The sequence below is a fragment of the Apium graveolens genome, chromosome 10, assembly GCF_009905375.1.
Source record: "Apium graveolens cultivar Ventura chromosome 10, ASM990537v1, whole genome shotgun sequence".
Taxonomy (NCBI): Eukaryota; Viridiplantae; Streptophyta; class Magnoliopsida; order Apiales; family Apiaceae; genus Apium; species Apium graveolens.
This window is the reverse complement of record NC_133656.1, coordinates 187,607,442-187,622,954: the sequence shown is the minus strand read 5'-3', so window position 1 is coordinate 187,622,954 and position 15,513 is coordinate 187,607,442. Positions and strand designations below refer to the sequence as shown.

The 15,513-nt window shown below is 36.2% G+C and overlaps 1 protein-coding gene across 1 annotated transcript; it reads left to right on the top strand.

Moving 5' to 3' along the window:
- The first annotated feature begins 1,611 nt into the window (after nucleotides 1–1,611).
- On the top strand, nucleotides 1,612–5,344 carry LOC141692262 (putative chlorophyll(ide) b reductase NYC1, chloroplastic). Its single transcript, XM_074497004.1, has 10 exons — nucleotides 1,612–2,115; nucleotides 2,420–2,498; nucleotides 2,617–2,752; nucleotides 3,046–3,120; nucleotides 3,231–3,426; nucleotides 3,655–3,723; nucleotides 4,024–4,163; nucleotides 4,290–4,412; nucleotides 4,530–4,722; nucleotides 4,812–5,344. The coding sequence occupies exons 1-10, from the start codon at nucleotides 1,792–1,794 to the stop codon at nucleotides 4,983–4,985; spliced, it is 1,509 nt and encodes a 502-aa protein (XP_074353105.1). The 5' UTR covers nucleotides 1,612–1,791; the 3' UTR covers nucleotides 4,986–5,344.
- Nucleotides 5,345–15,513: the final 10,169 nt, after the last annotated feature.

The following is a 15,513-nucleotide window of genomic DNA, read 5'->3' as shown; positions in this document are numbered from 1 at the left end:
TCGCACCCTTCCACCTTACAAAGTATTGCCTACTCGGTGCCATCCCTTGATTTTTACGAGTCGCTCACCAAGTATTTCCTTCACCTTGCGTCGACCCTGGACTCTTGTTGGAGATACTTGCGGTGACCCCTCCAACTCGCGCCCCCAATTTTTGCTGCGACACCTCGACAACACCCAGTGGTTGCCTACTTTGCCAAGGTCGACAACTTCCTCGGATCCTCTTCCTCACATTGGATCATTGCGCTTAACGACCCCAACTCTTGACACTTCACCATCACGTGTGGCCCCTTGCACAAGTAGCATCCCTTCTTCGGCACATAGCCTTAGGCTTTCCTTCGCTGGGGACATGGCTTGATGAGCCCCTTGCTTCCCAGTGGTTTCGGCACCGGTTTGGCCTCTATGGCATTGAGTAAGCGAATAGATCCAATGTGCCATGCATCAGATGCTTGATCGATAGTTTTCTCTTGTTGGAGCCAAGCTTCGGGCAATCCTTCATGGTGTGAGGACCTTTGCAAACGAAGTATCTTCCCTTCGTCACAAAATTTTTCTTCTTTTCCTCGTAACCTTCTTTCTTGGCAAACGACTTGTACCCATCCCGTTTGTCCTTGTAATCTTTGGGGCATTTGCCTCCCCACCTTTCTCAAAAGTAATAGGCCTAGCGTTGGACTTGGGTTTGGATGATTCCACAAAATTCCATCATGTTCCGCCATCTTCTAGATTCTTCTTAAATCTCCAAGCGCCTTCTAAAGACTTCTATAATATTCAGTTATATTTTAGAGTCATTCGGATCATTCCGGTTTTCTCTAGAATCTTCCGCACTTAAAGAGGTTGATATTTGTCGAACCGTGACATTGTGCTTACATGTACTATTAAAGTTCAATTATTAGAAATTTAATTTTTGAGTCTTCAACTTTTGTTCCTCGCTGACAATCAAAAATCTTGCATAACCGAATATGAATAAGCAAGACTAATTACAAATCAATGTATGTGATTTAGCCAAAAAAAAGTCCGTGTATTTGGTTTGGTGTATTTTGTGTGTATGATCAGGTTTTAATAGCTAATACAAGTTTGTTTCAGTAGATTTGCTTATACTTGGTTTAACTTGAGAGAGATAGGAAAAGTTTAAGATATATTAATTTTCTTCAATTTATTTCTAAAATAAAGTATTGTGTGAAGAAAGAATAGAAAACAAGATTAAATATGAAATAATTTCTTTTTAAAATTTTCTTTTAAGGGCGATGATTGAAAGGCACCGTTATATTGAACTAAATATATCAAATATATTACGTTTCTTCAAAATAACTCACTAACATAATGAAAAAAATTACTAAATAGCAAATGAAATTTAAAATGATGATGTATTGTTAAGTAACGGAGGTTCAGGATTATTAAAAAATAATAATTAAGTAATGGATTATATTATTATGATTATAAAACTAAGTTTATTGGATTGATTGAAGTGGATGAGTTGATTGGAGTGGAATAATTCATTAAAATTTATCAACTAAAGGAAGACAAACCAAGGAAGATGAGGTACAAACCAAGGAAGATGAGGTTTGCCTTAACGTGTGGTCATCACACTCCTCTTCTTGATCTTTTACAAAAATTTTGATCTTTTACGATTTTACATGCCTATATATACACATTCTATATAGTTAGTTAGATATTTTGTACTTGTACATCTTACACTACACATTCCAAGATTCCCATAAAATCTAGTACAACTCTTCTATTTTTAGATATTAAATCCTTCATCCTCTCACTTTTCTGGCACTTTTACATTAAAAAAACATGGCCACAATGGCTAAACTACACATTTCACCCCTAGATTATCATCACCGGACCGGCCAACCGCCGTTGTTTCACCGGCATGTTGCCATGTGGGATCCAATATCTTTAAAGGGTCGTAGGAGTTTTGTGCAGAAGTGCAAGTCTTTTAGACAAGAAAAGGAAAGTGAAGTGGTTGGTAATAAGAAAGAATTGGAAAGTAGTGAGATGAAAACAGAAAGAGGTGTTTATAAGCTTATGAGTTCTCTTAAATCTTCAATTTTAAGGGTTTCTAAATTACGTGTGGATAAAAAGTTTGTGGAGGAATTTGAGGATAATTTATCATCTGTAAGTTCATATGCTTCTTGATTTATATTTATTTAATAGTTTTAACGCGAGAACACATGAGAATTATTGTTTTGTCTACATATATTTTTGGTTGTTTAGAAAATTGTCTTAATATATGGTAAGTTGTCGGTTCGGTATTAGAAATTGAGTTTACCGGGATCATGGAATATCTTAACAATATGTATTTTGTTTTTTAATCGAAAATTATTATGTTTAGTTCCCTAGTGAATTTACGGTTAAATTGTTTTTGGATTACTATGGAGATGATTATTTTGATTGATTTTTGGATTTGGAACACTTGCAGATGGCACTCCATGTTGGTAGATATATTGTGACTATGATGGGAACTGGAGTAATATTATTAACTGGATTTCAGTTGACTGGTACCATACCAAACCTTTTGTACATTGGAATTTATGTGATTACATAGATTGTAGTGATGATTTACAATTAGCTTTGATGAAATATGTAAGGGTTTTAATTTGTGCAAATTTTGTGAAGGTGGAGATGGTCAGCTGAATGATTTGATATGGTATAGTTGGCTTGGTGGGATTATTATTGGAACAATGATCGGTTCCAACATGGTTTTAGATGAAGTGAGCCGGGCAGGTCCAAGGAATGTTGTCATCACGGGAAGGTACCCTCTCATGAACTTTATATAAGATCTATAAAAATTTCTAATGGCTTATCACCAAGAGAGAACTAAATTTGCAAATTTAGGCAGCTCTGACATATTTGGCTTTGTTTAAAAGGGTTTTCCTGATTTTAAATTGGCTTAAGCAAAATAGGTTATGTTCTATTCAATAAGATTAATTAGAGTTCAAGATTTGCCTATTGATTTGTTCTTTGAGCTGGTGCTGTTCAGTACAATTACTAAAACAAGTCCTGTTTCTTCTATTAATCAGATTTTAATTGTTTCTTTTTTAACAGTACAAGAGGACTGGGGAAAGCTCTAGCCCGTGAATTTTTACTTTCTGGAGACCGAGTGGTTGTGGCATCTCGTAGGTGGTCTTCTTACCATAGGATATAATTCTGATATTTTTCTTGATACTTTTTCTTCCAAACATCTTTCTCAATGCACTACCTTGTTCATGGACTTGTTTTACTCAAAGCAGCCAAGAGTCTGTGGAAATGACTATCAAAGAACTTGAGGACAGCCTAAAAGAATGTCTGGAAAGTGCAGATGACTTCTCTAAGAGAAGTTTGAAGTATGCAGAAGTTGTTGGCATAGCTTGTGATGTTAGTGATCCTAAAGATGTGAAAAAGTTGTCAGACTTCGCTGTTAACGAATTCGGTTCCATTAATATTTGGGTAAGTTTTAGCACTTTTTATATATACTGTTTCTAGTTCATATAGTTTCCTTTTCTCAGAATACCTAAACTGCGGTCATCATTATGAAATATGATGGAATAATAAATGGAAACCTAACTAACATGAGCAGCATCTCAGACAAACATTCTTCATGTGTTAGAGACTTTGTAACAAGGGGTTTTGTATACAACTTTTTATATAGTTTCCTGACTTGCAATCCTTGTATAGATAAACAATGCTGGAACAAATAAAGGTTTCAGACCTTTGCTGCAGTTTAGTGATGAAGACATTCAACAGGTTTGTATTCATTTCGATAGCATTCTTTTCTTGATATTGCATGAATGTGTCAATCTTGGGAATTGTAAAATTGGTTTTCACTTTCTTCTATTATTATTTTTGTGAAAAATTTGTTCTGTTTTGTCACCAAGTAGCTTCAAAACAGATAATAATATTTAAGTGAAAAGTGTTTAGTTTAGAATACGAGTTAACCATGTGCAGAGTGCTTTAATATGTGCCTGGAAATAATCTTTTTTGGTTTAGCTCGTCTGCAATCGATTCTGGCTTGAGAATTTACTCCTGTTGTAATGATTTGAATAGATTGTCTCGACAAACTTGGTTGGATCGATAATTTGCACCCGTGAAGCTATGCGTGTAATGGGAGAACAACATAAGGGAGGTCACATATTCAATATGGACGGTGCTGGTTCGGGGGGATCTAGCACTCCTTTGACAGCTGTGTAAGGCTACTTACCACTATGAATATGTTACCAGTGATAGAGCATATTTGGCTTTATGGAGTACTAGAGTGTGGCTTTTGAGCTGCTTGTTAGTTTTCTTGACATTAAAATTTTCTTATTCTGTAGTTACGGGTCAACGAAGTGTGGTCTTAGGCAGCTTCAATCATCATTGTTAAAGGAGAGTAAAAAGTCAAAAGTCGGAGTACATACAGCTTCTCCAGGCATGGTTCTGACCGACTTGCTTCTAAGGTACACTTAAGAAGTCATGCTTCTATTTCACGCCCTCCTCGTGGGTTAATCAACAAGCGTTTGGTTTTTATTTTGTTCTCTCATATGCAATTCATTTATTTGATTATCTGTCTTCAGTGGTTCGACTGTCCAAAACAAGCAAATGTTTAACATCATCTGTGAGCTTCCGGAGACAGTTGCAATGACTTTGGTTCCACGGATGCGAGTAGTAAAGGGAAATGGAAAGGCTATCAATTACTTGACCCCTCCCAGGATTTTAGTTGCCTTGGTGACTGCATGGGTACGACGCGGTCGCTGGTTTGATGACAAGGTAAATTTCAAATCTGCGTGTTCATAACGTTTCAGCAGTAGAATGATCTTAGCAATGAAGCAGGAGTAATTCATTCTGAAATTTTTCAGGGAAGAGCACTATATGCATCAGAAGCTGATAGGCTTCGGAACTGGGCCGAAAGCCGGACTCGGTTATCAATTACAGACGCCATGGAATCTTACACTGAGGATACATGGGTTTCGGTTTTCTCTCTTTCCGTGGTTTGTGCTTTCATTATCCTCTCCAGTACCCTAAACTCTTAAACAAACTGACAAATTAGAAAGCTATTAGAGTTAGAAAACAAATGAAGGATCCCAAAGTCTGCTGCCCTGAATTTATCCGCAGCTCGGTACAAAGCGACTGCATGTACAAGTGATGTATGTTATTTTTCCCTGCATCATCGAAGGCTTCCTTTGACTGATACATAATTCGAGCTCAGGTAATGAATGATATGTCTACTTATATACGGAGCTTCGAATGGGCTCTTTCTGTTCTGTAAATAACAGGACTAGCATTTCCCAATATTCTTTGTTATAAGATGAAGTGTTCTATATTGACATGATTGTAACATGTACCGGTTCATGATTTTGTTATGAAATATAGGTGCTTGTCTTCTGGGGTATGTCTATTCCTTATATGAATCCAAAAGTGTCCCTTTCTTTTTTGCTGGGCTTAAAGAGTTGCCCAGTTAGGTGAGAAGTTAGGGGACTGATTGAATGCTAAATGAACATCTTATTTATCTCTGTTACGCAATGCTAGACTGCGCTTGTACGCAACTCCTTTGAACTCAGAAATGAATATTGAGCTTTGTTTTATTATGTACATTTGATGAACCAAGGAGAGTGATATTTTGTTCTTTACAGAAGTCCAATGTTAGGGCCTAACACAACCAAAAAAAATGTCATATTCATAAAGTCCAATCTAAGTGTTGCAACATTTAGAATTGGAATTTTTTTACACGAACTCAAAAGAGCTCCTCTTTTTGACAGTTAAGTTTGCCAAAATGTGCAAATCTTTGGTTCAAAGTCGTGTTCAGTAATATGTTTTCCGGCTTCACGTCACGGTGGATTATCTTGTTAATGAAATTCGATAGCTCGATAGATAAAATAATATTCTAACTGTCAAATCAAAATGGGACAGTCTCTTATGCAAATGGGACAGTCCCTTTACAAATTAGACAATTAATGGGACAGTGTCAATTAACTGCAAAATATAAATAACAGTAATGAAAATGCAGAATGCTGAAAACTGGAAAGTAAAAACACCAGAAGTTTTCACTTGATTCGGCCCCTACACCTAGTCTATGACCTACATCCAAGTCCCTACGCCAACTAGCATAGAAAATGTATTATATCCACTTAAAAACAAAGTACTTACAAACTTTTCTTGATTACAAACTTGGCCCACTTGAAAGAAACATTTTCCTGAAACACAGCTACCTAGCACAAAATTACTTGGCCTTCCTGTTGTAATCAAACTCCCACAACCCGGGACAGGTGATATAATACACGATTCAGATACAATAATATAATGTGAAAGTTTACAACTCAAACTAGACTTCTTGTTTTCTGGATATGTATCTCGGGTATAGAACAAGAAAGTATTTTCAGATGATAAAAGATTAACGTGAAAACATTAACCAAATCTGAAATAATGAGTTGTATTTATAGGTAAAGTTCTAACAGATTTTCAAACAAAGGATAAGATAAAAAGATTTGAAAATAAGTTTGTTTGAAAAATATTTGAATGAGACTTTTGAAACTAATCTGTTAGAAGTTTGAAAAAGATAAATCAAGTAAAGATAAGGCTTGAGAGATTTAAACTTGATTTATAAGATAAGGTGATGGGTTTGTTTGAGATAAGGTTTATCCAGATAAATAAGATATACATAAAACCCTAACAACCCTAAACCTGAAAAATAACTTCCAGAATTATCCGAGCAAACTGCAATGCTAGAAACTCGGTTACTTCCATTCTGTTTATCTGCATTCTGGAAATCATCATAAATCCTTGTACTCCAACATTCTCCCCCTTTTATGATGATGACAAAGAGAACATAAATGCTCCCCCTATCAAAAATACTAAAGGCCTGTAAAACAGAGTTAGATACAACAGAATATATTGCAGTTTATAATATATGAAAATGAGACAACTAAAGAATGAATGAGACACTAGATCAATATGCATAAAAGAAACAGTCTCAAACATTTAACCATTTAAAAACCTAACAACCCATCCATAAACCAGGATGTCCAGTTGTTATCTAACCATATCACAAAATCAAACAATCCAATCAATCCAGAATATGTCACATAAACACACACAAAAACATCCATCAAAGACTAAGTTCAAACACCAACACACCCAGCAAAAACATAGTCTGAAAAACCAAATAAAACAGCGTCTTAAGAACATCATAAAAATTTCTCCCCCTTCATCATAAAAGGGTCCTTAATCGGAATCGTCATCAACATTAACTGGAGCTTTGCCCTTGCCTGAACCAGAAACCTTGTTTTGGGATGAAGGAAACACCGGAGCTGAGCCATACTCTGAAAAGAGCTTGTCAAAAGCATCTTGAGCTGGTGCTTTTACGTCCCTTTCACGAAGCCACTCAAATATCTTTGCCTTGTATTCTTCTCTGGTCATGCCGAAAACCGAAGGTGGAGGGATGGCAGGAAGTGGCAGTGGAGCAGTGATTTCTTCTAAAGTACAATCTCCAATCCAGTCTCGTTTCTTGTGCCAGTACATCTTGCTCTTGTCCTGCATAGCGGACAGTTGCTGTGACACAAACTTCGTCTCGGACCCAAGCTTGAAAAACAACTTAACAAACTCCTTTTCCCATGCCTTAGCAGAGGAAACCATTCCTTCTTGTTGAGTCCCAAACTCAAAATCTATTGTCTTGGATAACTTAACATCAGAAGTATGCAATACAGAAAGTTTTGCATTGATATCATCCAAAGACGAATAAACATACTTCCTAAACATCTCAAAAGAAGCATTTAAAATACTAACTTCAGAAGTTAGTGACCCAAGAGTTTTGACAGAAGCAAAATGTTGATTAAGATTAGCCAAAGCAGCAGAATTTTTATTTAATTTAATCAACAAAGAATTAAGAAGAGTATTGGTAGGCTGATCAAAGGGGTCTGAGGCATAATTTAGAGATTTAGGAATACCACCAACATTCCTAGAAGAATCATCAAAAACTAACTCATTTGACTCAAAAATAATTAAACCATTTAAGGTCAATACTGACAAATCAAATACAACTGAAATTTTGTCAGACACAGAAGCAGGAGTCAAAGCACAAAAGTATTCAAATACTCGAGACAAAAGACCAGGGTATGGTAAGTGCATAGAACCATGCTTGGCACAGTGACTCATATTAGATATAATCAAGGAAGCAACATCGCACTGAATCTTTTTAACAAAAACAGACATAAGAACACAATCTTGGAAAGTAACTCTATCACGACCGGATTTACGAGGCAGAACATTCGTATGAAATAAACGAAACAAAACAAGAGAAACTGGGGTTAAATCATTTACCGAAGGTTTGACTGACACCTAAACAAAATTGTCACCAAGAATGACCTTGAGCTGTTCCTCGTACTGAAGACCAGGAATATCTTGAAACGCTTGATGAGTTGTTGACGGACAAACTCTGTTAGATATATTTGATAATGTCATGGCTAATATGTTTTATGTTTAGATTTCAGATCTTATTTGAACAGAACAAATCAGTACTTAACTGATCAGTACTTATACTGGAAGTCAGAACTTAAGGGATATCAGTACTTATGTTATCAGGAGATAGATATCAGAACTTAAGTGCTGAAGGACGATCAGATAAGGACAGTAGCTGATTAAAGTTAAGAAGATCAAGATAAACATAAGAAGAGATATGCATGAAGAAGGAATTCCGTGAAGAATGGAATACTTGGAATAGAAGATATCTGATTGATATATTTTAGGAAGCAGAATTATATTCCATATCAATTAGCGAATATCTTGTAACTGTGTAGTATATAAACACAGAAATAGAGTTTACACTATATGTGTTATCATTATCGAGAATATTATTTAGTATAACTCTAGCAGCTCTCGTGATATTTTGTTCATCACTGAGAGATAACAGTTCCAGATTGTAACAGAGTTTATTGTTTAAATAAAGTTTGTTTTCTGTTACATAAGTTCTTGAAGTTCGATTTGATTGTGATAAACACTGTATTCACCCCCTCTACAGTGAAAGTGTGACCTAACAAGTGGTATCAGAGCTATCTGTTAACACACATACAGTTAAAGATCCAAACACAGTCATGTCTGACACAGAAACTCCAACTAAGCCTACCAAAACTGAGGAATCATCAAAGACATCAATTCAGAGTCGATATGAGACTATCAGAGTTCCCATATTGAGACCATCTGAATATCCCATATGGAAGGTAAGGATGACCATGTTTCTGGAAGCAACAGATCCAGAATACCTTGATAGAATCAGGGAAGGGCCTCACAAACCTACCAAGCTCGCTGTTGTAGTTCCAGGTGAAGCAGCAATGACCGTACCAAAGGAAAAGAATGATTACACTGCTGAAGATATAGCATCTATTGCTAAGGATGCCAAGGTACGTCACTTATTGCATAGTGCCATTGATAATGTAATGTCAAACAGGGTAATCAACTGCAAGACTGCTAAGGAGATATGGGATGCACTGGAGACAAGGTGTCAAGGAACTGAAACAGTTAAGAAGAACAGGAAGACAATACTCACTCAAGAGTATGAACACTTTGACTCTAGGACTAATGAGTCATTGACTGATGTGTATGAAAGATTTGTCAAACTCTTGAATGACTTGTCATTGGTTAATAAGGAGTATGATCTTGAAGATACAAATCTCAAATTCCTGTTAGCTCTTCCTGAATGTTGGGATTTGAAGGCAACAACAATAAGAGACAACTACAATCTTGATGAAACAACTCTTGATGAAATCTATGGAATGCTCAAGACTCATGAACTTGAGATGGAACAAAGAAGCAAGAGAAAAGGAGGAAAGTCAAGGACAGTTGCTCTCAAGGTTGAAGAGGAATCCCCCAAACCATCTTCCTCAAAGAAAGATAAGGGTAAAGCTCTTATCATAAAATCTGATACTGAGTCATCAAGTTCTGAGAGTGATGATGACTCAGATTCTGAAAGCTTGCCTGAAACTGATGCTGATGAGGAGATGATGAAGCTGTGTGCTCTTATGGTGAAAGGAATCACAAAGATTGCATACAGGAAGTTCAGGAAGGGAAAGAAGTTTTCCAGGAAAGGCATAAGTTCTGATAAGAAGAATTTCAGAAGATCTGAAGGAAAAGGAGGAAAGTCTGACAAAGGAGATTATGCTAATGTTAAATGTTATAATTGTGGTGAGAAAGGCCACATATCTCCTGAATGCAAGAAGACCAAGAATGACAAAGGCAAAGCTCTTGTCACAAAGCAGAAAAGCTGGACAGACACCTCAGACTCTGAAAGTGAGGAGAACTATGCATTGATGGCAAATGCTGAAAAATCAAGTTCTGAGAGCAGTTCTGAAACTGCTGAAACAAAGGTACCTCAGACTACTTATGCTTTTCATACTGATGATATTAATGAGTTGAGAAGATATCTTAAAACCATGTTTGTTAGTTATAGAGATCAAACTTTAACATGTGAAAGATTAACTTCTGAAAATCTTGCTTTTAAGAAAAGAAACAATTTCTTAGAAAAAGAGTTAGTCATGTTTCATCAAACTCAGAAGGATAGAGATGATGCTTTTTATGTTAGGGATGAAGTGCTAAAAATGAATGAATCTCTAAAAACTGAGTTAGAAAAGGAGAGAGAGATTATCAGAACTTGGACTAACTCTGGCAAAACAACTCAAAATTTGCTGAGCAGTGGAAACTGGAAAGAGGGCTTAGGTTATGAAGAAAATAATGAAAAAGGAACTGAAGAAATTAAGCCTGTTGATAAGCAAAAGCCGAAGTTAAAACCTGTTAAGTTTGTAACTGAAAAATCCAAAACTGAGAAATCAGAAGTTCAAAAGGAATTAGCTTCTGACAAACTAAAACAGGAAAAGACAGCTGAAGTTAACATAGGCTTAATGACAAAGAAGCAGCTTAAGCATAAGCTGAAAGATGTTAAGAATGCAAACAAGGTAAAATCACCTAGGAAAAACAGGAATGGAAAGGAAGGTGTGAATAAAAGCAATAACTATAAATCTATTCCTGATGCTCCTAGGAAAGCATGTTATAACTGTGGAAGTTCTAACCATCTGGCTTCTTTTTGCAGGAAGAATAAGAATATTAACTCCTTATCTACAAAGTCAGGAGTTAAGAGTCAGTCTGTTAGATACAAACCACAAAATCCTTGTTTTCATTGTGGTAGTTTATGGCATTCCATTTATACTTGTAAGGAATATCATAGTTTGTACTATGATTATTATCAAATAAAACCTTCTTTAAAGAAAGTTTCTGTTGTTCCTTCTAGTATAAGTTCTGATAAGAAAACTGTTAACATAAAATCTGATGTTAAATCCGCTGCAAATGTTAACAAACCTAAAAAGGCCAAAGGATCCAAGCAAGTCTGGGTCCTTAAAACTAATAATTAGTGGTCTTTTTGATTGCAGGGCAACAGGAAAAATATTTTAGTTCTGGACAGTGGATGTTCAGGACACATGACTGGAAATAAGGCCCTGCTATCAAACTTTGTGGAGAAAGCTGGCCCAAGTGTTTCTTATGGAGATGGCAACATTGGAAAAACTTTGGGATATGGCAATATCAATCTTGGGAATGTCATCATTAAAGATGTAGCTCTAGTCTCAGGACTTAAACACAACTTACTGAGTATAAGTCAAATCTGTGACAGAGGTTATCATGTTGATTTCTTTGCAGAACATTGTGAAATAGTTAGTAAATCTAAAGGAAAAATTGTTCTGAAGGGATTCAGGCGTGGTAACATTTATGAAGCTAAGCTTTCAACAAGTTCTGATGGTTCTGCAATCTGTTTAGTGAGTAGAGCCTCAACTGAAGAAAGCTGGAATTGGCACAAGAAACTCTCTCATTTAAACTTCAACAAGATAAATGAACTGATCAAGAAAGATCTTGTGAGAGGACTGCCAAAATCAGTGTTTGTTCCTGATGGTCTTTGTGACTCATGTCAGAAGGCTAAACAAAGAAAATCTTCATTCAAGAGCAAGACTGAATCATCAATTCTTGAGCCTTATTATCTACTTCATGTTGATCTATTTGGTCCAGTGAATGTCATGTCTATTGCAAAGAAGAAATATGCGTTGGTCATAGTAGATGAGTTCACCAGATACACATGGGTGTATTTCTTGCACACAAAAAGTGAAACTGCATCTATCCTGATTGATCATGTCAAACATCTGGATAAATTGATCAAAGATTCTGTGAAAATTTTGAGGAGTGATAATGGCACTGAATTCAAGAATTTGATAATGGAAGAGTTCTGCAACAATCATGGAATAAAGCAAGAATTTTCTGCTCCTGGAACTCCACAGCAAAATGGAGTTGTTGAAAGGAAGAATAGAACTCTAATTGAAGCTGCACGAACAATGCTTGAAGAAGCAAAGCTTCCAACCTATTTCTGGGCTGAAGCTGTGCAGACTGCTTGTTTTACTCAAAATGCAACACTCATTAACAAGCATGGAAAAACACCATATGAGATGGTGAAGAACAAGAAGCCAAATCTCATATACTTTCATGTATTTGGATGTAAATGTTTTGTTCTCAAGACTCATCCTGAACAGCTATCCAAGTTTGATCTAAAAGCTGATGAGGGAATCTTTGTAGGATATCCACTTTCTACAAAAGCCTTCAGAGTCTATAATTTGAGAACAAAAGTGGTCATGGAATCTATCAATGTCTCTTTTGATGACAAGAAGATCACTGGACTTGAAGATTGCATTGATCATGATAAGCTGAGATTTGAAAATGAAGATTCATATTCTGATATCTCAAGTCCTGACAGTCTAAGTCCTGATACTGTAAATTCTGATGGATTAAACTCTGATGTTATTGAAACTGTGGTGACTACGTCAAAGGAAGATGCACCAATGCAGGGGGAGCATACTCAAGATATTATCACGTCTCAAGAAGCATCAGAACATACATCTGGCTCTTCAAATTCTGATTCGTCAAGTTCTGATAAGCCAAGTACTGACAGTGCTGAAAATCTAAATACTGAAGGATCCAACTCAGAGAGCATAATTTCAGGGGGAGCATCAGAAAATGAAACCGAAGACAGCATGAATCATGGGGGAGCATCCAGTTCTAGAGAAAATCTTCCATCTGCAAGGAAGTGGACAAAATCACATACACCTGATTTAATAATTGGAAATCCTGAGGCAGGTGTCAGAACTAGAACAGGTACTTCGAATGAATGTCTTTACAATTCTTTTCTCTCTCAGTCTGAGCCAAAGAAAGTGGAAGAAGCTCTTCAAGATGCTGATTGGGTGCAAGCAATGCAGGAAGAGTTGAATGAATTTGAAAGAAACAAAGTCTGGACCTTAGTGCCAAGACCCAAGAATAGATCGGTTGTTGGTACAAAGTGGGTATTCAGAAACAAAACTGACAGTGATGGCATAATTGTAAGGAACAAGGCAAGGCTGGTTGCAAAAGGATATTCTCAACAGGAGGGAATTGACTATGATGAAACATTTGCTCCAGTTGCTAGGTTAGAAGCCATAAGGATATTCATGGCTTATGCTGCTCACAAAAAGTTTACTGTCTTTCAAATGGATGTGAAAAGTGCTTTTCTCAATGGAGAATTGGAAGAGGAAGTATATGTTGAACAACCTCCAGGCTTTGTAGATTCCAAACATCCAGATTATGTCTACAGGCTTGATAAAGCACTTTATGGACTTAAGCAAGCTCCAAGAGCATGGTATGAGACTTTAGCTCAGTTTCTTCTGGAAAGTGGATTCAACAGAGGAACTATTGACAAAACATTGTTCTATCTCAATCATGGCAAGGACTTACTTCTGATCCAGATTTATGTTGATGATATTATTTTTGGGTCTCCAAATGACAAACTTTGCAAAAAGTTTGCCAACCTAATGCAGTCAAGATATCAGATGAGTATGATGGGAGAACTTAGTTATTTTCTGGGCCTTCAAGTCAAGCAGACTGAAGAAGGAACTTTTATTTGTCAATCTAAGTATACCAGAAACTTGCTGAAGAAATTTGGAATGCAAGACTGTTCAAGTGCATCCACTCCCATGGCCACTGCAACAAAACTGAATAAGGATACTGGTAATTCAGTAGATATTACTGATTACAGAGGTATGATTGGCTCACTTCTCTATCTAACTGCTAGTAGACCAGATATCATGTTTGCTACCTGTCTTTGTGCAAGATTTCAAGCAGATCCAAGAGAACCTCACTTAACAGCTGTAAAAAGAATCTTTAAGTATCTTAAAGGAACAGCTGATCTAGGATTATGGTATCCTAGAGAATCAGATTTTAAATTAATAGGTTACTCAGATGCCGATTTTGCAGGTTGCAAAATTGACAGGAAAAGCACAAGTGGAAGCTGCCAATTTCTTGGAGGCAGGTTAGTTTCTTGGTATAGCAAGAAACAAAAGTCAATTTCCACATCAACTGCAGAAGCAGAGTATATTGCTGCAGGAAGCTGCTGTGCACAGATTCTCTGGATGAAGAATCAGTTACTGGATTATGGGTTAACATATTTCAAAATCCCTATTTACTGTGATAATCAAAGTGCTATTGCTATGACAGGTAATCCAGTTCAACACTCTATGACAAAGCACATCAGCATCAGGTACCATTTCATCAGGGAACATGTGGATGAAGGTACAGTGGAATTGCATTTTGTTCCCACAGATCAACAAGTAGCAGATATCTTCACAAAACCACTGTGTGAAGCTACCTTTTCAAAATTGGTAAATGAACTTGGAATGATTTCAGGTTCTTTCTCTAAATCTGCTTAAACTTGTTCTATGTTATCAGACTTTATGATCAGTATTTACAGAATTAATCTCTTTGTATATTCTGTGCATTAATTGATAAATGTCTTTAAGTACTGACTGTTGTCTGATATATGTTTCTAAACTCTGATAAGTGATATGTCTGTTTCAGTAACTATTTAATCCCATGAGGATAACTGTGCTAGATACTGACCTACTAGTCTTCAATAAACAAATGATCCCATGAAAGAAGTAATTATTTCTGTGGAAATCTTATGACACAAGCAAATTCTGATAACTGAGCTTAGTTAAGTTTACTTTGTATATCTTATTACTAAGTCACAAATTAGAATAATGCTACTCATCTGTTTAAGTTCTGATTCTAGTAAAACTGCTGAATGTACTAAGTGCTGATAAACCTCACTTATCAAAAGAAAAAGAAAAAGAATCAAAGAATAATATCAGGTACTCCTTTGAGATCTAGAGTAAAAATGTGAATGGGACGACCCAAGTGCATTGCTGGTATTAAGTAAATATGCATTAGAAAAGCAAAATATTTTTCTTGGTGACTTTTCACACTCTATGATTACTGGAGAAATACTCTGATAATAGCATAAATTCTAATAAACAGTCGTGACTCACTTACACTGAGAAGCCTCTGTAAAATAGAATTTCAAAAGATGCATAAAATTAGCACAAAAACAGTAGAGGTGGACTCATGCATGAACTCATTTATCAGTAGGTTTCAGGATAATGACAGCTCTTTAGCAAAATTTTAATTATGACTTATTTCTAAGATGTACTGAAGTAGATCAGACTTTACTCTTTG

Excerpts from the sequence above, each read along its gene's own strand:
- LOC141692262 (XM_074497004.1), top strand. The coding sequence starts at position 1,792 with ATGGCCACAATGGCTAAACTACACATTTCACCCCTAGATTATCATCAC. Across the intron at positions 2,116-2,419 it reads TTGAGGATAATTTATCATCT|ATGGCACTCCATGTTGGTAG; the intron begins GTAAGTTCATAT and ends GAACACTTGCAG. Across the intron at positions 4,723-4,811 it reads GTCGCTGGTTTGATGACAAG|GGAAGAGCACTATATGCATC; the intron begins GTAAATTTCAAA and ends GAAATTTTTCAG.